Source organism: Fonsecaea erecta (genome assembly GCF_001651985.1).
Source record: "Fonsecaea erecta strain CBS 125763 chromosome Unknown Scaff3, whole genome shotgun sequence".
Lineage (NCBI taxonomy): Eukaryota > Fungi > Ascomycota > Eurotiomycetes > Chaetothyriales > Herpotrichiellaceae > Fonsecaea > Fonsecaea erecta.
The window spans coordinates 659,855-683,890 of NW_017387246.1; the positions used below are offsets into that span (position 1 = coordinate 659,855).

General features: G+C 52.9%; 7 protein-coding genes across 7 annotated transcripts; 4 read left to right on the top strand and 3 right to left on the bottom strand.

Moving 5' to 3' along the window:
- Positions 1-208: 208 nt before the first annotated feature.
- On the top strand, positions 209-5,056 carry AYL99_03488 (hypothetical protein; the record flags this gene model as incomplete). Its single annotated transcript, XM_018835004.1, has 11 exons — positions 209-444; positions 506-647; positions 707-912; positions 970-1,334; positions 1,393-1,720; positions 1,781-1,845; positions 1,900-1,980; positions 2,781-2,996; positions 3,050-3,435; positions 3,492-3,619; positions 3,694-5,056. The coding sequence occupies 11 exons, from the start codon at positions 209-211 to the stop codon at positions 5,054-5,056; spliced, it is 3,516 nt and encodes a 1,171-aa protein (XP_018694654.1).
- A 588-nt stretch (positions 5,057-5,644) lies between these two features.
- AYL99_03489 (UV excision repair protein Rad23) lies at positions 5,645-7,084 on the bottom strand (the record flags this gene model as incomplete). Its single annotated transcript, XM_018835005.1, has 6 exons — positions 5,645-5,839; positions 5,895-6,632; positions 6,690-6,769; positions 6,832-6,904; positions 6,967-7,014; positions 7,067-7,084. 6 exons carry the CDS (start codon positions 7,082-7,084, stop codon positions 5,645-5,647), a joined length of 1,152 nt encoding a protein of 383 aa, XP_018694655.1.
- Positions 7,085-7,609: 525 nt separating this feature from the next.
- Positions 7,610-8,729, bottom strand: AYL99_03490 (hypothetical protein; the record flags this gene model as incomplete). The annotated part of the gene is made up of 3 exons (XM_018835006.1): positions 7,610-8,179; positions 8,232-8,587; positions 8,639-8,729. The coding sequence occupies 3 exons, from the start codon at positions 8,727-8,729 to the stop codon at positions 7,610-7,612; spliced, it is 1,017 nt and encodes a 338-aa protein (XP_018694656.1).
- A 489-nt stretch (positions 8,730-9,218) lies between these two features.
- Positions 9,219-11,609, top strand: AYL99_03491 (aminodeoxychorismate synthase; the record flags this gene model as incomplete). The annotated part of the gene is made up of 1 exon (XM_018835007.1): positions 9,219-11,609. The coding sequence occupies one exon, from the start codon at positions 9,219-9,221 to the stop codon at positions 11,607-11,609; it is 2,391 nt and encodes a 796-aa protein (XP_018694657.1).
- An 877-nt stretch (positions 11,610-12,486) lies between these two features.
- On the top strand, positions 12,487-13,383 carry AYL99_03492 (hypothetical protein; the record flags this gene model as incomplete). The annotated part of the gene is made up of 1 exon (XM_018835008.1): positions 12,487-13,383. One exon carries the CDS (start codon positions 12,487-12,489, stop codon positions 13,381-13,383), a length of 897 nt encoding a protein of 298 aa, XP_018694658.1.
- A 495-nt stretch (positions 13,384-13,878) lies between these two features.
- On the bottom strand, positions 13,879-19,116 carry AYL99_03493 (hypothetical protein; the record flags this gene model as incomplete). Its single annotated transcript, XM_018835009.1, has 1 exon — positions 13,879-19,116. The coding sequence occupies one exon, from the start codon at positions 19,114-19,116 to the stop codon at positions 13,879-13,881; it is 5,238 nt and encodes a 1,745-aa protein (XP_018694659.1).
- Positions 19,117-19,802: 686 nt separating this feature from the next.
- Positions 19,803-24,003, top strand: AYL99_03494 (hypothetical protein; the record flags this gene model as incomplete). Its single annotated transcript, XM_018835010.1, has 3 exons — positions 19,803-19,965; positions 20,017-20,588; positions 20,638-24,003. 3 exons carry the CDS (start codon positions 19,803-19,805, stop codon positions 24,001-24,003), a joined length of 4,101 nt encoding a protein of 1,366 aa, XP_018694660.1.
- Positions 24,004-24,036: the final 33 nt, after the last annotated feature.

Below are 24,036 nucleotides of genomic sequence, written 5' to 3' on the forward strand. Positions count from 1 at the left end.
GCACATGTCTCACGACTCACCAGCGTGTCTCAAGAAAACAGCCTGTATGAGCACATGAAAGTCGCCACCCCGTGCCGGTTGATTTGGGTGAACTACCAACAACAGCTCTACGCAAAAGTTGGATGCCGCTCGCTACGTTATCATTGTCTCGCCGCCCCCTTGACGGCTTTTGTGTGTCAGTCAGGCTCGGGCAAAGACGAGAGAGAAGATGACGTCGCCGATCGCAAACTCTCATGACCCCGACTTCCTCTATGCAGTGCATCAAGCAGGTCATCCAAGTCCCCAGATGCCGAGTCACAGCAACAACGAGGTCGCATCGATCGAGAACTATGGCTACAATCGTACCCGAGACGGTTCCGAGGAGGATCTCTTTCGAGGCTTCAACAGCTACCGTGTGAGCGGTGTGCGCAACCATGAGTTCAAGACTTATCTGGTGGACGGAAAGTGAGTTGCTCTTCCATCTGTTCCCCTTTCCAACTATTCGAGCATCATTGACATCAAGCAGGATCGAGAAACCTTGGACTGCGGACAAGAAATACAAAGCGCCTCGCAAGGGCAATTGGTATATCCTCGGAGGCCTTCTCCTTGCGATAGCTGTCAGCGCTGTTGTGAACTGGAGGATCGCGGTCGGCGTTCCCAACCACGAGGTTCGGCTTCCCCCATTTCGTCTGCCTGTGGTTCACTGACACAGAGTTTTCCTTTGCAGTATTGTCTAGTCTTGGACGATTCCTTCAGCACTCTCGATAAATCTATCTGGAGTCATCAAGTCCAACTTGACGGCTTTGGTACGGGCTCATTCGACTGGACAACGACTGACGGCCGAAACGCCTTTACTGACGGAGATGGACTTCACATCGTTCCCACTTTCACAACCGCCACAACCGATATTACTGAAGGCCAACTACACAATGGGTCAGTAGTTGTACGGCCCCTGGGCTGCTGAAAGATTCTGTCTAACCTGTGGATCAGTTATCATCTGAACTTGGGCGAGTCAAAACATGGTGACGGATCATGCACAGCCAACATAACTGCCCAATACTATGCCGATGAATGCAGCAGGACCTCCAACATTTCCTCCCACACGATCATAAACCCCGTGAGGTCGGCACGCCTGACTACGCAAGGTGCAAAATCGATCCAGTATGGTCGCGTTGAAGTCGTGGCCAAGGTGCCAAAGGGCGATTGGCTCTGGCCGGCAATCTGGATGATGCCCGAAGATTCTGTATATGGAATCTGGCCGCTGAGTGGCGAGATTGATATCATGGAAAGTCGCGGTAACGCACGTGGCTACCGAAACGGCGGAAGAGAGACAGTCTCAAGCACGATCCATTGGGGTGAGCGAAACTCAGTCTCGGTTTCGAGCGTTGATCTTGTTGAACTGAAACACGTCAGGTACCTCGTGGAAGACCGACAACTTCTTCAGAACCACACAAAAGTACAAAAAACAAAGAACAGACTATTCCGAAGGTTTCCATACCTTCGGTCTGGAGTGGTCAAAAGATTACCTTTACACATGGGTCGACAATCGACTTCAGCAAATTCTCTACGTCGACTTCACGAAACAGGATTTCTGGCAACGCGGCCATTTCCAAGGTGACTTCGAGAACGGGACGCAACTCACGAATCCTTGGTTCATTTCTCCTAACAAAAATGCACCTTTCGATCAAAAGTTCTACCTGATTCTCAATGTTGCGGTTGGGAGTCGCAATGGCTGGTTCGCGTACGTTTTGGCTGGCAGCCTTGCTTCTGTGTTTCACCATGGCTGACACATGTCATACAGGGACGGAGTTGGTAGCAAGCCATGGGTTGACGGAAGAGACTCTGCAGCCTCTGACTTCTACGGCGGTGAGTGCAGTGTGACCTGTTACCTCTCACAATCTATGCTGACACGTCAATTAGCCCGATCGGAGTGGGAGCCGAGCTGGGGAACGGGAAACGAACGCGGTCTGACGGTCAAGAATGTCAAAATGTGGCAGCAAGGTAAATGTAATTGATTAGGACATAGAACACAAATGGGATGTAGATTGGCACGCAAATCGGAGATAGACTGGCACACGGATGGGATGTACACAATGGAAGGGTATTTTCGAGGCTTGGTTATGCTTAAGTAAAGATATATATCACCTAGGTCGTCATGAAAAGCATGGTCTGAGACCGCATTTGCTTTGTCAAACAGGTAATACGCAGCCGAGCGTAGCCACAACGGTATATCGACTGCCCCCGACCATTCTGACTTTGGCGGTGGGCATAAGTAAAAGAAGTGAAGGTGGTGAGACCCAGACATACACCTGAAAGACCGAGACCGTGGTATTCTCGTTGTTTGGACGATGCAATGGCCCAACACAAGAATGCCTCGCTACTCACAGGAGTACATGATGCGTTGTCCAACAGATAGTTGGTCCAGTCGCAGCCAGCTATGGAGTAACGATGGTGTAATAATAATGCTCGTATGTTGTTGTCTTGCCCGCTGCCATCAGGCCGGAAACCAAGGTCACGTGAAACCATGCCGGGCCGACGTCACCCGCGCAATGTGCACAAGCATCATTCTTGCTTGTAGTCCATACCAACTCTCACTGCTGCAGCACCACCGACCTTACCTTGGACTGAGATTGTCCTCTCGCGCTTTTGCTGCTGAGGGTTCTGTTATTCCCCCTCTCGCTCACTGTGCATCCTCCCGGCCTTCCTCTCCGTCGAGAGGTTGCGAAATCGACCCTCACTTCCTATCTCCTCGCCTTCCGCAAAAGTGACGCGTTGGCCCAACGCGCTCACGCACAACCCAGTCACAATTGAGAATGAGTTGGAGGGAGTGGCTCACACCTTGTATAAGACAAAGAACAATGACAATGCCCAAGTCGTCTCCGGCACGGTGACTGCATCAAAACAAAGGATGTGGCGGTTACTGTACTTGTTTTTGCTGTTTATCCGCGTCTATTTTGCCGTGTCGCCCAGTTATCTTCACCCGGATGAGATCTTTCAGGGGCCAGAACCCATTGCTGGTATGCCTCCAAGGATGTCTGTATCAGCCCAGGTTGCTGATGTCTTTGTGCAGGATATTTGTTCCCGTATCCGACTCGTCCAACATGGGAATGGACGTCTTCGCGCCCCATCCGTAGTGTCTTTCCACTATGGCCAATATATGGGTTGCCCATGACCCTCCTGAAATGGACCTGGGCTCAGGAAGATGAAGGCGATCGCGTCGATCCCACTATCCTCTATTATACTCTTCGCCTGGTTATGTTTGTTCTCAGTTTCGTGCTGGAGGACTGGGCTGTTCATGAATTAGTCCGCTCCCCTCGACGCTGGATCCAGGCCGTGATTTTGGTCACTTCTTCATATGTGACTTGGACCTTTCAAACACACACCTTTTCGAACTCTATTGAGACACTTCTGGTTTTATGGAGCCTAGTGATGATAGAGCGCGTTTTGCGCGACAAGGTATGTCGCCTACAACTGTCGTCGTTGACATGGCATGTACTGACAGGTGGCTGAAGAAGCGGTCCGCAATCGCGTCGAGCGCTGTCCTAGGATTTCTTTTTGTATTCGGAATCTTCAATCGGGTTACTTTTCCCGCCTTCGTTGTGATACCCGGCATTCAACTCTTGCCACATTTTTGGAATAGGTGAGTAGGGAGCCATTGTGCTCGGCCTTGACGCCCGGCTGCCTCGATTCACAAGACTGACGCACACCCCCGAGACCTTTCTGCTTTCTGGCCCTCACACTTTCCGGCCTTTTCTGGACATTAATCGCCATCATCACCGATACGGCTTACTATTCTGGGCCGTCAGCCACGAGGTCTTTCAGTGCACTCTACGACTGTGTCTGGAAGAATCCAGTAATCACTCCGCTCAATAATCTCCTGTACAATACGCAGACCAGCAATCTTGCACAGCACGGTCTCCATCCGCATTATCAACATCTTCTGATCAACCTTCCTCAACTTCTCGGACCAGCGTTAATCATCCTAATTGCTTCTGCCTACCCGTTCAATCTCCGCATCCTGAAAAGCATGCTCACCAACAATCGCCTCGCCTCTGCGGGTGCAGGTTGTCTTTTACTCAGCTTTATCCCACACCAAGAACCCCGCTTCCTCCTACCCGCCGTGCCTCTGGTCCTGACGAGCATTCGGGCCCCATCCTCGAAAGCATGGTCGGTTGTGTTCTGGACCAGTTGGGTGATCTTTAATGCCCTGTTCGCAATCCTCATGGGTGTCTATCACCAAGGCGGAATCATTCCAGCGCAGCTGGCCATGCCTTCCCTGGTAATACACTCATTGAACACAACCCATTCTGACGCACATAATGTTGAAGTCTTTTGGTGGAAGACCTACCCGCCGCCGACCTTCCTTCTCGGCTCTGAACCGGCGCACCCTGCAACCAACAGGTCCCTGAATATCTCCACTGTTCCGCTGATGGGCTATCCTCAAAACGAATTGATCTTCATGCTCATGCAACACATGCCGACCTGCGACCCATCACTTTTAGAACGATTAATCTTGCACAAAGAGAAGACGGATGTCTATGTGGTGGCGCCACTCAGCGCATGGCGTCTCGATGCTTCCAATACCCGCCCAGGTTCAGCCAAGCAGACTCCTGCCCAAGCACCCGTCTTCGACTATCCACCGGTTTCCAATTTCAGTTTCGCAATCGATATGAACGTCCCACCTGCGCAGCTGAGTTTAACCAATCTAGCCGTGTTCCGCCGGCATTTGAATCTGGACGACTTAGATTTTGGGGACGACGGGGTGTGGCCGACGTTGGAGAGAGTCGTGGGAAGGCGAGGACTCGGCGTCTGGAGGGTCGACCGTATCTGCGGCCCGGTGGAGTATGTTGACGCACATACGGGGAGGAAAGCAACTCTCAGGGACGTGGAGAAAAACGAGGCACGTGAGGAGTCTGTTGTGCCAAGCGCAGACCCGACTCCGTTCCCATCCTCAGGAGTCAGAGAGGTGTCGAGTTCGACTTTGGTCGCGTCTGGAGGCGATGAGGAGAGGAGGATCATCAGTACAACCACAGTGCGAGCAGATATTCCGACCCAGGACTCGAGCAAGGGGCTGTGAAGAGGGAGGTATGCTGTCACGCCGTCAGTGGATGAACCGTATACTATCGATAGACAAAGCGCAACCGACCTCCTCAATTGGAAGATATCATAGTCCCTACGCCTATCTCGAGCGGGTTACAAGAAGCTCACGCTGGCAAGTGGTCGAAGGAGGAACGCTCATTCCTTGATCTGCCAGGAGGGGGTGTAGAGCGGACAATGTTGGGTCTGGAAGTCTCAGAAGCCGGCTCACCCGTTTGCCCTTCTCGACTCCATCTAACAGGAAAACTTGGCTAGACTAGCTATGGGACTTGACCAACACCGTTAGGCAGATTCGGCTATGTCTTGGAACATGCATAGTTGGCGCAAATTGTCCACTACTTCTTGATTGTCCGTGTCGTTTTCTTCAGCATAGACCCATTACCGCCATCGAAAGACTCTCCTCGTGCTCATGAGCGACCACATCGGCCGCCGAGTCTTGCTGACATGAGCCTCAGACCATCACATGACATCGCATGCATGCCATCCAACGACGAAATGCGCACACCACCAAAACTCCGCTTTCGATTGCGAATCCCAGGAATAATATGGTGCAAACGACGATAAGACCCTACGACTGCTCTTCGTCGTCAGGCTGCTCAAAGAGGAAGTTCGCCGCCAGCTCCTCGTTCTTGTCGCAAGCGAAATAGGCCTGGATGACCTGGTCACGGGGAAAGCCAAGTCGGCAGAGGCGTTCGATCGCGTCTCTCTCCTCCTCGGTCACATGGATCTGCGTTGCTCCGGGCGGGACAGCATCCTGAGCATCCTACAGTCGCAGGTTAGCATAGGTGGCCATCGGGACCTTGGCTGCGTCGGCTTACCTCTGCCAGCAGCTGAAGGAATTGGTCCTGGTTTGAGCCGATCATCTGGGCAAGTTCAGGATTACCCTCGGCGAGTTGCTGCAGGATCGGTTCGAGCATTGCCGGCTGCTGCTGGACGAACTGCCTAAGTTGCTGGAAGTGTGGGCTCGCTCGTAGAAAGTCCATATTTGCCGCCGCCATTCCTTGACCTCCTGCGGGAGCTCTTCTTCCACCAGCTGGGCGACCGGCCTGTGCCGCCGCTTCGAACAGGTTAATAGGCTCGTCCCCTGCAGGTGGAGCAGCTTGAGCAGGCTGGGCGGGCTGGGCGGGCTGTACGGGCTGAGGCGCTGGGGGTGACGCCGGATTCGCAGCTGGAGCCCCCGGGGTCGCTGGTCTTTGCTCTGCCTGAATATTATCTGGGATGCCACTCAAGAGATACTCGATGGCTCGATCAGGGTTGAAGAAGGCTGCCCGCAGTGCACGATCTATTTCTGGTCTTGCGAATCCCATAGCCTCCATCTCGCGAATGGTTGATTCGTTGCGGGTACCCATCAGGAATGCTGAGGGATCATTGAAGCCAGACCCAGCGGCCGCGCTCGCGGGGGCTGTGCTCTGGGCAGGCGTGGGAGTTGAGGGCTGATTTGAGGCTGCTGTAGACTGGTTTGGTTGAGGAGCAACTGGTGCAGCAGGTGTGGAGGTCGAGGTTGATGGCGCCGGTGTAGAGGGAGTGCCAGACTTGGCCGCGGGGGCAGCTTTTGGCTGTAGAAGACACACCGTTAGTAGATTATCGGCCTTGGACATGAGATGACGACCGACCTTTGATATCATACAAACAATGAAACCCTTCTCCTCAATTTTGTACGATTCTACGGTGTTGGCATCGGCGAGGACCTTGCCTGTCTCGAGGTCAGTTGCCTGCCGGTCGGAGCGCATGAAGCGGAGCTCAAGCTTAGCCTACCGGCATAGATGAGTTTTTGCTGCGAGGATTCCCATCCTTTCTCCGCGGTGATCTTCTCTTTCACCTGCGCGATCTGAGCAAATGGGGTAAGCCTGTGTCTTGTTCAGGGAGTTTGCAGAAGGATAAAATGCGCACGGTGTCTGATGGCTCGGCATCGATCGTGAACTTTTGCTGCTTGAGATCCTGTCACAGGCATTAGTAACTGTCTGATCGGCGACTGGTCACATTCACGTACTCTGAAGGAGAGCTTCATCTTGCCCCGCCACGCACACAAAGGCGTTCAGATTCCGTCAGGGGAGTGTCACTGGGTCACGAAGTCGAAGCCTCTGATTGATAAGGTAGAAACAAGAAGACCAGGATTGCGAAGATGACTTTCTAAAGCAAATGAGTGGCCTGACTCTGTTTGGGGGGTGGAGGAAAAGGACGTTTAGTTGAGAAATCAAGATGAACAAATAATGCGGCGAAAGGGTCGCAGGTCGCAGATCGCAAGTCGCAGGCTGGTGACGCTTGCCTCGCGCTGCCTGCCGCGGGAGGAAGCCATGCGGGACGGGGAGTCACGTGACGACACCCGGTGCCTCAACAAGCTGGCTTCGTCCAACTCCGCTACTCATGGAACCTGCACGAACATCCGGATAATGGCCAAGCTTGCTTCAGATGCAAATAATCAACTACCCAAGAGCCTCATTTATTAGCAGATATATCCGTGGGACGTACCAACACCGGTGTTTGACTGGAGTGTGACTGCAAACTATAGCCACAAAGTTGGAGCCTGGCTGCTTCATGGACTAGGTACACCTGGTTTACTCTTCCTCCGTTTCACCTTTGCTGGTCCCTCGGATAGTGGTGCCGTTTTCTCCAGCATCTTAGGGCCCTTGGCAACTGCAGGTGGATTGCTTGACGTCGCGGGCACGACAGAAGCTGCTCGGGATTGACCAGGAGTGCCAGTGGGAGATGTCTGGATTTGGGCTTTCGTCTGGCCTGTCGTGACACTAGCGTCTTTGTTTTTAGAGAACCGAAAGTTCCCAGGCTCGCCCACCAACGGCATATCATCCACGTATTCCTTTCCGTACTGCAGAGTCATTTGAAGTGCGTCCCAAGCCGTCCGAGTCCCACCAGTTGCTTCCTCCTGGGCTTGAGAAGTGGCTGAAGCCTTCTCTGCATTAGAAGGCTGAGGTCCCGGCGTTGGTGGGGGTGGTTGCTGTTCATTACCCTGCTGTGGGGCACTCAGCATACTTTGTGTTGTTGACTGTTGGACTGGCTTATGGTAAGTGTGGCCATGAGAGACTGAAAAGAAAGACAGGTCCGCGGGAGCCGTGAAGACCTTGTTGAGGGCGGAAACCGTGTTTAGCTATGAGTCCAGGTCAACAAAGAGTCACTTCAACACTTGGAACTCGGCTCACCAGACGATAGTTGAGAACACTGGCAACTGAAGGAGCTTGATAGATGACGTTGTTGACAATGTAGTAATAGCCCAAAACCGTGAAGCCGTCCTCACGCTCGTTTTCACGGTTCTGCTTGCGAATGACCCAGACGTTGGACCTCTCAGGTCCATTCGGACCGTCCAAGATAACTTGCTCCTCTAGGGGATCGTGCTCGACAACGTACTGTATTCCACGCTGGTGGCGTAGATTGGCTTCAAACTTGGCCCTCGTGCCCAAGATGTCATTCTGGTTGGGCGTGCCCGCCCACTGTGTGAAGAGCGACTGGTTGCCCGAGACATGATCAAAGAAAGGGGATGTCGCAAAATAGAAAAGCACTGAGGAAGAAGTGTCAGTGGCTGCAGGGTCTTGGTCAGCTTGTCACACACCATTGTTCGAGTGGAGAGTTCCTCCGTTAAAAGCAATCCAATTAGGATCAAAGTGAGCTTTCTCGGTCAGGTCGTCTTTGAGGTCGGCCATAGTTGCTGATGCTCAAGGACGGGCATGGTCATCTTGAGCGAGTCTTGGAAGAGAGCTGCCGTCACCAGTGTGGTGTCACTGTCTTCACAAACCTTACAGAATACGTTGTCTAGAATGTCCCATCTTCAATTGGGGGAGACCGTGGAAGATGTGTTTGGGTGCGTCCAGATTGGGCGGTGTCGTGCTGCGGTGAAGCAAATGTGCGTCTTGCGTCTCCGGTAAAACATTTCCATTCGTTGCCAAAATTTCCGCCCTCCAACACGAAACTTTTACGGCATGACTGGAACATCGCCATGTTCTCCCGATATTCATTTTCGTAGACAAGGGGGAGGTAGGTCTTCTTCTACTTGTTTGTTTTCTTCATTTTCCTGTCTGTGGTATCTTTGGCGTCTCTGGTCTGGGTCTGTGACTGTTCTGCTGTCAGTTGTCCACCAGTCAAGGAAGACGAGTTATTTCTGCAACCATACCAGACTGGCTTTGGCAGAATCAATGACAACTCAAGGGTCGGTTCTCTTTGTCGATGCCTACGACTCATTCGCCGAGAACATAGCTGCTCTTCTTCATGAGCAGCTCCAGGCTCATGTTACTCTGGTGAGGATCGACTGTGATATTCCAACTCAGTACAACCAGTCTCCACGGGAATTCTTCGCCAGTTTCGATGCCATAGTCCTCGGTCCTGGTCCTGGAAACCCGTACAATGAATCTGATGTTGGCCTGTACAGGAGAGTTTGGGCCTGTGCTTCAGAGTACAACATTCCGGTGTTGGGGATCTGCCTAGGTTTTCAAAGTCTATGCGTGCAGAATGGAGTCCCTGTCGTGCGTCGAGATTTGCCGTGTCATGGTCATGCTAAGGAGATATGCCACACTGACAGCGACGTATTCTGTCAGTCGGGGAGCATCATTGCCACGAATTATAACAGCCTGGGCGTTCGAGTGAGCGATCTCAAGCGGGACCGGACACCAAGTCGTCCGAGTTCATCTGCCTCCAGCGAGAGCATATCATCTCTCCGAAGTCTGCCGTCTACTGGATCAGGCCCTTCTGAACCTGCGAGTGAACCATCACGATACCAGTCCCGCAACAATCTCGAAGTTCTGGCCTGGGATAAAGATGATTGGGTTATGGCAGTCAGGCACAAGTTCCTGCCATTCCACGGCTTCCAATTCCACCCCGAATCATGCAAATCTAGTCTCACTTGCCACACGATCATCAAACAGTGGTGGGATGCTACGAGAAAACACAACGCAGCCTATCGAGATTTTGTCTCTGTGACCCGGGCGGCTCCCCCCAAACTCGCGACAGTGGACCGTAGAGAGAGTGCGGTATTGATTAGAGAGTTGAATTCTCTTTCAAAGTCGTGCGATGGCACCGCCGCCCAGAGAGCTCGACATCTACCGCTCGGGAATCGGGCCATTGCAAGTCTGTGCCACCAGAGATCTCTGCCCAACGCTACTGTGATGCTGGAGTCGACAAAAAGGGGTCGGTATAGCATATACGCTTTCCCTGACGAATGCAGTTTTCACTTGCAATATAACGGAGGTTGCGCTACACTCAAAAAAGGGTCTGGCCCTCCTGCTAATTTCACACTCGATCGTGAACAAGTGGTGGATTGTCTGGAATCTTTCCTGTCTAGCAAATCCTTTCAACATGGTGGCACGTCTGAAGTCCCATTCAAAGGCGGTTTCATGGGTTTTCTATCCTACGAATTCGGAACGGCGTCATTGCATCTTGATGTGCCAGAGCATACCCGACCACCAGTTTCGACGCCGGAAATCAGCCTCCTTTGGGTGGAGCGCAGTATTGTCTTCGATCATTACACCGGAATGGCTTACGTACAGTCGATAAGGGCTAATGACGACTCTTGGGTCGATGGAATGGTCAATGAGCTGAGCACCACACCTGTGTCCGATGCCACAGTGGTTTGGGACCCATCGAAAAATGGCACATTGCGCCAAGTGTTGTCTTCGACACATTTTACCCTCCCCGACCATGATACATATATTTCGCGGATCCGCGCATGTCAGTCTGAGCTTCTCGCAGGCAACTCCTACGAACTATGTCTCACCACTGAAGCTACTGTCACGACGCCTGCTCACCCGGACGCTTCTTGGCTGCTCTACAACAACATTCAACAATATAACCCTGTTCCCTTCGCCTCTTTCATCCGCCTCAACAACACCACAATTCTCTCCTCTTCACCGGAACAATTTCTCTCCTGGTCTGCCAAAGATGGCGCTATCGACATGATTCCCATGAAAGGAACTGTCAAGAAGACTCCAGAAATGACCCGCTCCAAAGCCGTCGCAATCTTGTCCTCGGCCAAGGAGAGTGCCGAGAATTTGATGATTGCGGACCTCATCCGCCATGATCTATACAGCACCGTGGGCCGCGACGCGAAAGTTGAGGTCGTTAAATTATGCGACGTCGTCGAGTCCGAAACGGTCTTTTCGCTGGTCTCGCATATTCGTGCTCACGTTCCGGTATCTGCTGAGACCGATCGGACGTCCGATGAACATGCAAAGGAGATGACAAGATACGGTGTGAGAGCATTGACACGCACGCTTCCTCCCGGAAGCATGACGGGTGCCCCGAAGAAGCGGTCTTGCGAGATTCTCCATGGCTTGGAGCAGCGAGAGCGTGGCGTGTATTCGGGAGCCATCGGGTATATGGACGTCGGCGGCAATGGCGCTTGGTCGGTGTGTATACGCACAGCCTTCTCGAATGACGACGAGAAGGAAAAGGACGACACTGCTGGCGAGGACCTGCAGAAGTGGCGAATCGGCGCTGGGGGAGCGATTACCGTGCTCAGCGATGAGGAGCAGGAATGGGAAGAAATGATGACCAAATTGGATAGTGTTCTCCGAGGGTTTCACGTGGGTTGATGGGTTGACGGATTTGATGTATATCTGTGACAGGGACGTTTTTCATCAGTGTTCTCGAGGATGGGACAAAATATCGGTAGGATATTTTTCAACACTTGCGACATGGGACTAGGAAAAGGCCCGACACACATTGACTCTACGGCGCATTTTGGCAACCTTCAACATGGCGAGCACCGGAGTGACGACCACAGGAAATTCCCAGCTTACTAGGACATGGTTCTATATATTCATTGGCACGAATTGGACGGGACAGTCGACATTCTAAACGAGGTATCAGGTTAGCAGTTTCAACTACGATACAGGGTCACGAAAGAGCATGATAATGAAAGGCAATCGATAGATGGCGTTCGTTACTGCTACTTTTTTACCCATTCATCATTCGTTCCACGGAAGCAATACCTACAATTGCTTCTGTTCACAACATTCCGGTACAGGAGAGTCCGGGAATAGATAACCCTCCGGCTAGGAGGTCTGTCAGTGTCCATATACTTATTCCCGCGCGGACTCCTTCTACATCACCCACCCGGTCCCCGTCCGGCTTCAGGCAGACGCATTCATTGCTTTGTCATTGGCCTGCATCAACAGAAGGAGGCCCACCGGCCCGCTCCTACCGGCCCGGACTTTATGCAGGGAGAGGGGCCAACCAGGAGCTCTTCCGGATTCAAGGGGGCTGTACGTGCCTATCTCCAGATGACTCGGGACCTCTGAGCTCCTCGCTTCACATATATAGCTAGACACGAAAGGCCCGATGATGGACAGGACATAAATACCCCAGGACGGCACTTATAAAGAACAGCCAACCTGGAGTCTTTTCCCCTGCTCCAGAAAGAGAAACAGAGGGCGGGAAGAAAGGTACACAACGAATAACAAACAAAGCATGGCGACTACGCAACCGGGCAACTCAGAGACCACCAACACCTACACGCAGGGCCACTCGGACTACACGGTAGCCACGCACCTGACTCGCACAGCCGAGTCGGACGCCGCGTTCCTGCTCCGGCACATCAAGCCGACCGACCACATCCTCGACGTCGGGTGCGGGCCGGGCACCATCACGACAGGGCTGGCCCGGTACGCCAGCCAGGGGAGCACGGTGGGCATCGACATGTCGCCCGCCGTGCTGGAGAAAGCGAGAGCCCTCGTGGCTACGGCGGGGGCTCACGTCCCCAGCTCGGGGCCCGGGTCTGTGGTGTTCCAGGAAGGCAACGTGCTGGAGCGGCTGCCCTTCGCGGACGAGTCGTTCGACGTCGTCTTCGCGTCCCAGGTGCTCGGGCACATGACGCCGGCGGAGGTGGCGCGGCGGGCTTTGCGCGAGATGCGCCGCGTGCTCAAGCCCGGCGGCGTGCTGGCCACGCGCGACGGAGCCGCGCAGCACTTCTACCCGCGCTCCTCGGGCCTCGACCGGCTGTGGGTGCAGAACGCGGCACGGGCACTACGCGGGGGTGTCTCTCCAGAGGAGGACGAGGACGATGGCGAGGCGACCGGCACCAGCATGCCGGCATTGTTGCGCAGCGTGGGCTTCGACGCGGACGACGCCAGCAAGGTGCGCGTCGGGGCCTCGGCGACGGTCTTCGCGGGCCCCGAGGCCAGGAAGTGGTTGGCCTGGCGCGCGACCGGGCAGTTGAAGCAGGGTGACCCCTTCCACCAGAGCTGGCGGGACGCCGGCATCACCCAGGACGAGATCGAGCAGACGCTGCGCGCCGCGCAGAAGTGGGCGGAGACGGACGACGCCTGGGCCGCGTCGCTGCAGTGCGAGATGCTCGCTTGGAAGTAAGTGGCTGCTCGGAGGATTGAACTATGGTGAGTCGACTGATGACTCGTATACACGTTGTGCATGCGGTGCGCACATATACCAACCTCAATATATACCCATATAGTTCTTGGAATTAACTTAACACAATGTCAATTGAACCATTCCCAGAAACATAAGCCATGATAGAGTCATCAATTTGGCTAAACCAGGAGGGCGTCTTGCTCGCATGGATGGAGAGGAATAGGTGCTCCTTCATTGCCTCAACTCTAGTCGTGTGCATATTCTACACATCCCGGATGCGTGTGACGGCTTGAGACACGTCTCAATCAGTCCGTCTTCGTTTCTACCCAGCATTTAGGAAAGTGTCATTCTTCGTCTAATCCCGACACCGAGAAACAAACAAATGATTGATCGCTCAGACCGGCCCAGAGAGAACAAGAAAAGTCTTGTACCGGCGAGAGGCAGTGATAAGACTCCGCCTGAATGGCCCGACGGCCCCTCGCTCCAATCATTCTTTCAAATCTCGACGAGAGGGGCCTCCATCCGGGCATTTTGCTGTGCATGAGCTTGTCCTAAAACCGCGACAACCTTGGTAAAGTATTGAGCCACAAAACCCTCCGTATAATAGCTGTGATCCGAACTGTGATCCGCAACAAGATTGTGCGCCAGTTCATGGCATAAGATCACCCACCAGTAGACAAAAGCCTCGCTGTACGCACCTGTCCCCGCTGCTCCCATGTTTCGCTCATGCAGTTGTTCAAAGTACCGATAATTGCAGAATATGCTTCCGTTTCTGTTGAAGGCGATGGTCTTCCCCGAGCTTTCAAAGAAGATATTCAAGGTACGCGGGCTAAGGGAAAATACTGCTCCTACCGATTTCAGGAGGCCCGCAAACGCCGTCAACCCAGCCGAGTGGTGCTGGAGAAACTGTGACGAATTGTTTACAGATGAAGGGGATAGAAAGCATTGGATACCGTCCTTGATCTCAGCCACAAAAGTAAGATCATGGGCAGGGTGCTCGTCACAGTAGGACTTGGTCTCTTGGAGGACATTGGTCTCTCCACGACTGAAGAGCTCCGAAGAGTTGTGAGCACGGGACTTTTTGATGGCGTTGAGAAGATTCTCCCGGAGTTGATGAGGAGCGGTGACTGACGACCCAGTCGAGTTGGTCTGACCAGTCTGCTGGTCGTATTGATAGGGAGGAGGCGGTTCTGCAGTCTCACCAGTTGTGACCGCTCGAGGCTCATCATCATTGCGACCTAGCATTTGTTGAATGTGGCGATTGTTGCCGAGCCCGAGCTGACGTGAAAGGTTGGAAAACAAGTTGCGACCATGTCTCCGTAAGTCATCGCTGCCGACTGGGGCGGCGGTGCTAGAGTCCTGGCCGGCCAGTGCTTTGCTATCCGGTGAGTCTGGGAATCCACCTGGGACGTGGGTGCGTGGAGCCCTATCGCTTGCAGCTTGTTCTTGAGAGGCTCGCCAGGCCTTTTCCTCTTCTTCAATTCTCTTCTGTTGCTCCTCGAGTTCTTGTTGTCTCTTGTTCTCGGCGAGCCGGGCCTCTGCCGCCTTCTGTCGCAGAATACGAGAGACATTGAAGCCCCGGGCGCGGAGATCAAGCAAGTCCGTCTTCAGCAGCATTTCGAGGGTGATTGCAGAATGCAGTTTTGGTCTTGTTAGCAAAATGTGCACCAACGACTGGCTGACTTGGTAGAGGTCTGGCTTTGCACCTGAGATCCACAGAGTGTACTCTCTATTCACTGCTGTGATTACAGCAGACCGCTTTTCTGTGTGACTGACATTCCTTCCTCGCAATGATCTTCGCAACGAAATAGATGAGACCAGTTGAACTTGTAGATTCTTTTCCAGCCACTTTGCATCATGTTTGATGGTCTCCGCGGGTTGTTCGTGTAAAAACAGTGTCGATCTTTCGAGGATCTGTTTCTGTAGCTTCTGTGCGGGCTTCTGATCCTGCGCTCTCGGGCCATGGCGTGCAGCCTCCTCGACAAGGGAGCTAAGCAGTGGAGACCCCAGAGCAAAGTAAAAGTCCTCAAGACTCTCTTCTTGGGGGGCTGCAAGGATGCTTGCCTTGAACAGGCTGTAGTTGATATAATCGTCGATGATGATAGCATCTTCAGCACTACATAGCTGAAATTCGCGGATGCCTTGAACCTCTTCCTCGTCGAGATTATCGGCATCGTCGGCGGGGGCAGTGTGCTTCTCTACCGACGATGTCGGAGGCGGGAGTTCCCTGCTTGCAAGGAGGAACGGTGCCCTCCTCATCTCGGCCCAAAGCTCCTTGTTCTTCTTCAAGGTCTTAGCAGCCTCGGCCATGCTCCGGAGTAACGCCATGTACTTTTCAGCATTGCGGAACGTTGCAGAAATCCGGGCAGGCTCCTTCACAAGGATCTGCGCAATCTCTATTTTTGAAGGTTCTTGCTTCGAACCACATTTGATGAGAAAGGAGTTCGCTTCAGCACCGAAATCAACGTAGTGGAAGATCTCCCCAAAGGCTTCACTTTCGCCCAAAAAGCAATTTCGAGGGGACGTGTGAAGTTTGGGAGCCGATTTCTCCTTGTTCTTGGGGAAAATGGGAATGAAATCAGTGACATTCAGCCTCGACATATTGTGGTTGTTGATCTCTGCCAGCCGCCCTGCAAAATAGGCAAAGATAGCCCGAGCATCGTTGGCCGTGAGCGGCGGCCGTTTGGAAAGGATATTGATGCAAAGGTCCATTGGTGGATGTTCCCTAACGCCGACCTTTGTGGCGTGGGGTACCCAGTCGCGCTTCAGAATATCGAAGCCGAGCAGAGCAGCTCCTTCATTCGAAAAGCACTGCGTCGGCGTAGCAAGCTGATCGGGCTTGTTCTCAAGTGGCAGGAAAGGAAGCGAGATGCTCTGATAATCAAACAAGCCATAGCCATGAGCATGGTGGTGAGAAAGGAAATAAGCCAGCGCCCTGTCTCGGCGATCAAGATCATATTTGGGCCCTTTCTGACCCGTCTCCGCCATGATCTGGACGAGTTCTGGGACTAGCGGCGTGGTTCGAAGACCGAGGGCGTGTAAGAACTTCCCTTCTGGAGAGTTGGACCGATACTGACCGGGCCAAGCTAAGACAGGGAGCCCGAGTTCGCGTAAGTCGTGTCGTGGCTGGAACAACTCGCTCACTCGGTAGCGCTCTGTAGACTCGCCTCCGTCTTTGCCCTTCAGTTGCATAGGACATATGGGGGTGCTTCGAAGCTTTTGTATATCCGTTCCGGGAATATCATCTTGTACAGAGGCCAGGTACTTGATTAAATCAACGTGGCTCCATTGTGGGTTCGCACTGCCGACGGTTTTGGCAGATTTGGGTTCCAATGCCAAAAGTCGCTCGAAGACTACTCCTAACTCCACGGTCTTGCGGACACCTAGAGCGAGCAAAAACTTATCCTTGACAGAGCCGAGGCCTTCGACTATCGCCAGATCATCGAAGAGCTTGACACTTGGAAAATAAGCGTCGCTAGGTTTTCTCATCCCGAATTTCGTAGGTATTACGGTGTGCTTGACGAGTAATTCTACCAGCGACGATTTCGAGGGCTGGCTGAGCGAATCCCATTGTTTCGAGAGGAGATGCAAAACTTGCGAGCTGAATTCTGCAGATTTCGTAATGTCTTGATTTTCCGCAAGGACTTGACGATTTCCAGCTTGGGCAATCAGCCAGCGTACCCATGTCACCAGTTGAAGCTCCTCCCACCCGAGACTCTCTAGCTCGTGCTTGCTCATGCTCTTGGTGAACTTAAATGGCATCACTGAGGGCGGCACCGGGAGATCAACGGGTGTTCGGCTGGGATTTAAGAAATGACGAATTTCTCCAAGCTGAAGAAGTGGACTTCCGTTGCCCTCGGGCTTGTCGTCGTTTGCAACAGCGACAGCGAGGAGACTTGATATTGTAGCCTTGTCAAGTTTTCCACGGGTTGCTTGTTTTGTGAGCCAACCAAGAAACTCGGATACTTGCGGTGTGGTCAATGGACTTGACTCGAGTGCACATTTGATGTCGGTCACCGTTACCTCAGTCAGGAGACCAAAGTCGACCAGCTTCGACACCAGAACAGAGGCTTCGGAGACCAACTTTTCAGGCAAGATCGGAATACCTTCCATGAAGCTCATATCCTTCGGAGCAATCCGGACGTCGTGAGTAGGAAGAACTCCGCACGTGGAAACCACTTCAATAGACGCTTTCTTGCTACATGTCCAGAAAGCGTCCTCCAGGAGCTGACCTATCGAAGCTGAAGGAGTCGACTCTCTGAAGGTGAAGTTCTTGAACGTAGTAATTGCTTCGTCCAAGAAAGGATTGACTTCCTCCATGCGTATCTTGGATTTGCCGTTGGCTGCTCGTAGAGTCTTTTCCTTGAGCTCTTGCATCTCACACGACCATGCAACTCGGCAGACAATACCAGCTGCACGAAGCATCTCCATGTTCCACGTCCTCACATATCTGGCGTTCAAGTCGATAGATTCTCGTTCGACCGTTGGAATGACCGAAGGTGCGGAAATATGTGCGCTCAAACCAGTGGTCTGATGTGTGGGAAAGCCAATGAATATCTTTCCCCCTCTGCTGGGGAGGACCGTCCCAAAAACATCCCCAGCAGCAGACGCATTAGCGAGGCTAGCATCTTCTATGTATGGAGCCGTCAGGATGGCGAGCTTTGTAAACTTTGGAGGCGGCTTCTTGGTTGCACGCTCCAGTTCCTCATTGAACTTCTGGCCGGTAAATGTTTTGATGGTGGCTGTATTCACGTTAAGGAAAACGGTGGCAGACACTTTTGTCGCCAACAATTCCCCGTCGGCTGAGCGGTCAGGTCTAACTTCTGACTGGGTCTCCTCTTGTGCAGTTCCCGCGAGCCGCGAAAAGAATTTGCGAAGCGAGGGAGCGGAGTCTTTCTCGTTCGACCGAGTCGTATCCTTTGTGGCCTTCCAACCTATGACACTCATCCACTGGCCATCGATCTGGGCGATTTCTTTTGAGACTTTGGTAACTTTCATAAAGCCTTCACTCGTCTTGGGATCAATATCACGAGGTATTGCCACGTCATAACTTGGGGACGTCTTCTTTTGCAACGAGAGCAGATTCCACTCGTCGACCCAAAGCTCGATGTTCTCCAATCCAACAAAGGTCAGACTGTTTGCCAGAAATTGTGCCAGGGGGAGTAATGGAGGCACTGGAGACGTGGTGTCCCGGTAGTCAAGGACGAAGTTTGTGTCTGCCGAAGTCTCGGATTCCGGCAGCTGCAATCGTCTCGTGAACAACGAGTTGTTCTTCCAGAAAAAAGCCATCGCCTCCTTTCCTGAGGAGACAAAAGGGTTCTCACAGTCTGCGAAAGTGGAATAGAACCCAACCCCAAAAGCGCCAATTTTCGTCTCGTCCGGGTTTCCTTCCGCAATCCGCTTCAGCCTATTCCAGTCATTCTCGCTGAAAGGCTGTCCATTGTTTGTCACAACGAGTCTCTTCAAAGTATGATGCAGAACCGTATGCTTCAAAAGATTCGACGGTGAGGGGTCGGTAGGCACAGGCACCGTGGCTGAGGGGAGTGTCTCGAATTTGATCGTGATCTTAGTTGCTGAAGCATCTGCCGCGTTTTGTAGCAACTCTCGCAACACAGTCCATTCTCCAGAGTATCTGGCCAGTACCTTGTCTATCAAAGCTCTTGTATTGACTGTGACTGCCTCTTCATCTGCTCCAGAGCGCAGCGTACGTGCGCGAAGGGCGTCGAAGTCCATTGTGCCGCTCCGAATCCTAACTGCCTGTGCAGAAGAAGTGGTCTGGGAGGAGGAAGTCAAGAGAGACAGGCGGCGGGGTTGACATCCAACAATATTGACTTCGGAGTTAAGGCTTTGAAGCCTTGGTGGCGAGGAATATCATCGACGTGAATGGTCGACCCGGATGAACATGAACTCGTAGGAAATAGCCTGAAGGGAATAGGTTTAGAGGTGCGAATGAGTGATACTGAGGGAGATTAGGTGGAAGAGGCGAAGAAGAATGGAGAAGCAAAGAGTGGCAGATTTGTTTGAACGACTCATGCAGGAGGGCAGGATGTTTCTCGCGAGGCTGCAATAAGGCTGACGTCGAGGGGGTTACGAGTTCCGAGCCGCAGACAGCGGCCCCTGCAACACGCGACGTGGCCCGAGGAGCCGCCGGAGCCATTATGTTAGGGGGCTTTAGGGGTCCGATTGTTGCTGGGGGCGTGGGGGCACCCTCTGGGCACTGGGTCCATCTCGTGGCCAGTCGCTTACCTAAGCCATCAACCTTGTTTGGTGTCATCAATGCCTCCTGAGAAGTGTTCGATATACGCGCTTTTTGGTGCTACTGAGGACCAAAAAAAAATACTGGACCCTGTGCTCTTCACTTCATCTTGGCGATTCCAAGTCTATCTACTCCGTACTTCGGCCATAGCCACCATGTCATCATGGGCTATCACCCCTTCCTACCCACAGCTGTCGCACGGGTTAACGTGTTATGTGTCCCCGCCGGACCGATAACGCCAGACCGTTTCCAAGAATTCATCAAATCTTTGCAGAATGCTTCAATCATCCAACGTAGAGTCCTGGACTCTTCCCCTTCTTGTCTAGGTATGCCGAAACAACTTCTCACACAGGCCTAAAACTCATTTTGGCTGGTAGCTGTAGACAACCCCCATGCGGGAAATGGTTGTATCTTTTACGACATCTCGGTCAACGAACAAAGAGGCCGACCGCATCTTTTCCCTTTCGAGACGAACAGCCGGTGCCAGGTTCTCCTAGGGCTGATTGATGGCGAGAGACTTGCAAATGTGTCTGCCCCGTCCTCGGAAGCAGATGGCTTGGCCCGGGATGACTTCTCTGCCGCGATTGACTCTATCAAAATCCGATTTGAGGAGCAACTACCCTCAAGTCCTGGACTGGTCGTTCGTCGACTCATTTATTGCGGCGCCGAGCCTTCCAATCCTCTTGACAATGACATTATCTGCATGCCTCAGGCAGATATTGAGAATGCCGCCTGGGTGGTCATGACCACTGTATCACGGCAACTACAGGACGGGATCGAACTCATTGTGAATGACTTCAAAGATCAGCCAATCAGCATGGTGCCAGTTGCAAACTCGCAGGCCCCTCGACGCACCGGCACAACTCCAACCCTCGTAGAGAGAAACTCAGCTCCCATGTCCACAAAGTCACCGGGCTTGATGCCGACTTCAAATGGTTCAGAGCAGCAGGTATTTTAATCCCAACGCCACACCCATACGTTTGCTGAAACATGTCTAGAGTGACACCTCCAGGGGACGGTTCAACGTCATTCAGGGCATGTACTGGCTCCAACGTGGCTTCTGGACAGAGGCAATGAACTACCTTGCCGAAGGAGCTGCTGTCGCGCAAAGTGGTCACGACCATCTGTGGCATGCAAAGGCTCTTGAACACCTTCTTATCTGCATGCTTCTCCTATCCTGGTCTGAGCTGAGTTTCTCTGTACCGCAAGTCTGCCGCTCTCTACCCAACAGAAGCGGAGCATTTCAGGCTGAGGTTGCATCAAAATCCGGCGACTCACTAAAGGCATTGGCCCAGTTGCTACCGCCATTAGTTGAGACTGTTCTTGAACTCTACGCCAAGGTGGCGAATTTGGACCTGGGTGGCTCTTTGCAAGACATCTTGAGGGAATGTCGGATCAGGCTTGTGAACATACTGATATATGTGAAGCGTGCAGGAGGCGTGCTAAACAAACAAGGGTTGAATCAGATTGTGACTGGTGACGGTGGTGCATCTGAGAACTCCGTACAGTCGAATGGGGAACCCGTTGCCATCTCCAAAGCTGGGCTTGCCAATATCCTGATTGAGACACTTCAAGAAGCTCAATCGAGCAGAAATCCATCTCACCACACGACTATTCTAGCGGCGGTCAGCGCCAGTCTGTCATTGTTGGGATTGGATCGCAAACACGCCTTCTATCTCAAGCAGCTCATGCAACAATTAGTCCCGAGACTGATTGAGGCGAGAAAGATCGGTGCTTCCGAGGCCGGTATCCATCCCGCAGCTGGACTTCCGCCTCTGAACACTGCACTCCTGGGTGTACTCCCCGAAATGGTGGTTGGTACGAGAGCCATGCTGAACCTAGCTGCCGGAGCATACGGAGTGCCTCTGCCACCGGTCCCCGGACCAGCACAGACGATCCCTGCCGATATCAACAAGATTCACAATAGACTGAGAATGTGGGCCATCGAGCACAGTTCCGGCGACGCCATGCTGAAACTAGAAATGCTGCGAACGTGTGTGGCAGTGAGCGAAGCGTTGCCCGATGTCCCAGCTGGACTCCATTTCACGTCGAACATTCTGCGGGATGCAAGACAAATGATCACCATGCCTCAATATCCCACTGATACGGTTCCATTGATCTCTGCAGAGGACCAAGTACGCCTTCTCGACAGTGTGAAACGTGCCGTCTCGGCAGCTTCGCGGTTAGGTGCACATGGCTGCCGCGCTGAATACTGGGACGATTTTCTCGTCCGTGAAATTCAGGTTTTGGAGCAAGGGACTTTCGCGAAGCTAATTGCACACAAGCCTAGCGACGTCAGTCTACGTGGGAGTGGTCTCGTGGAAACAGTGCGAGATCCTTTTATATACAATCCGTTCTCGAAAGACAAGTCCGTTGCCGCCGCTCCAGTTCTGGTGGCAGGAGAGCTCGCTATATTCACCGTCCTTCTGCAGAATCCGCTCGAAGCAGAGATTGAAATCGAAGAAATCAGCCTGCTGAGCGAAGGGTGTGATTTTGCTCCCTCACGTCACAGCATCGTGCTGGGTCCCTTCTCGACACAGATATTCATACTCAGTGGGACCCCGACGGGAAGCGGAGATTTGCAAATTATTGGCTGCAGAGCCACCGTGCGCAACTGCTATGAACAGGACTTCCTGACTTTTCGGGATGAATGGAAACGCCCAGTTATCCCAAAGCAGAATGCTGTTGGAAGGGTCAGGTCCAGGAAAGAGCAGGCTGGTGAGAATGGAGGGTCTTCGCTAAGCGATAATTTCCCGCTGAATTTTCCGGAGGCGACACCCTTGAAGCTCAAGGTCATTGAATCTCAGCCTCGACTCGTCGCAAGTTCCCGCAGCTTGGGTGATCCTGCCATTATGCTACTAGAAGGAGAACGTCGTGTTTTCGATCTCACGCTGGTCAATGAAGGCCAGGTCGTGGCAGCAGATTTTATCCTTATTACTACAGAGGACTCTGTCGCCACGAGGCTGCAGGAGGCTCTTACGAACAAAGAGCTCAACCCTGCAGAACTGTTCGAAATCCAGAACCAGCTCAGCCTACATCCAGCCGTGGATATCACAGATGAGCACGAGGAAAATCCTTCCAAAGTCTTGGAGCCTGGTCAGAGCATTGCATACAAAGTGACAATCTTTGGTCGGGCCGGCCTCGTGAGCGCCGCTATACAAGCAGATTATGCGTATCTGGGGTCGCCGTTGTCAGAAGTGAAAGGGACTTTCTACACCAGACAAATTCGGTTTCCCATCTCGGTTACAGTCAACGGCTGCGTGGAAATCCCACGTTGCAATGTCTTCCCGATTCATAATGACTTCAGCTGGGCTCCCGCTTCAACCACGGACAAATTAAAGCATTTATACGACAAAAATTCAAGCAGAGCGTCAGGCGTATCCATGTTATCCAACTGGCTCAAGTCTCAAGATGATGCAAGTCAGTACTGCATGTTGTCGCTAGATCTACGGAACGTCTGGCCACAGCCTCTTCACATTGAACTCCAAGCTCGGAAGGTAAAATGGGAATCCGCTACCGACGACCAGCTCTGGGAGGATGCATATACAGTCGCTGAGACACTGCAACCCGGCCATGTCAGTCGGGTGATTTTGCTGGTTCCTCGGCTGTTCATTCAGGATCCTCATGCGTCAATTCCGAACCTAGAGCCACAGAAGCAATTTGTGGTAACGACGTCTAAGTTGAGTGCAGAGGCAGAAGCAGCAAGCCGAGAGTCTTTCTGGTACCGTGAAGAACTTCTCAAATGCATACGAGGCACGTGGCGGGAAGAAGGCTCGGGCAGGCACGGCGAGATCGATCTGAGAAAGGGTGTTAGATTGAGTCCACGGATGGTGGATGCACTGAAGATCGACCATGTCGAGATCGAGTTTACTGTCAAACCACACGAACCATCTCAGGGCATAGAGGGCAACGCAGATACCCCCGTAAGACAGATCGGGAGATCACATTTCGTCGTCCAGACCGAGTTGTTCGCAACTCTTTCAGCCACAATTCGCAACCGCACCCAAGAGTCTCTGCGTCTCCTCCTTCGCCTCCAGCCTGCTCTCCGACACCAACCCCATAACATCGCCCTGGACCTCACGAAGCGATTCATCTGGACCGGTGTGCTCCAGCGTGCCCTGTATCCCGCCGTTGAGCCCGGTGGTGTTTGTGTGGCCGAATTGGGCATCATTGCGCTTGCTGACGGAGAGTATGAGATCAACGCATCCGTTGAAGAAATCAGCCGTCGCCGCACGCAAAGTACGGCAAAGTCGTCGGAGGTGCCAGGCGCTTCCCTCGAAAGACGGATCTGGCACGCCAGATTGCCTTGTCTGATTGACGCCATGGGAGCGGAGAATGCCGATCTCGAGACTTCAGATGACTGATAGAACAAGGTCAACGATTTGCAGGAAGACATC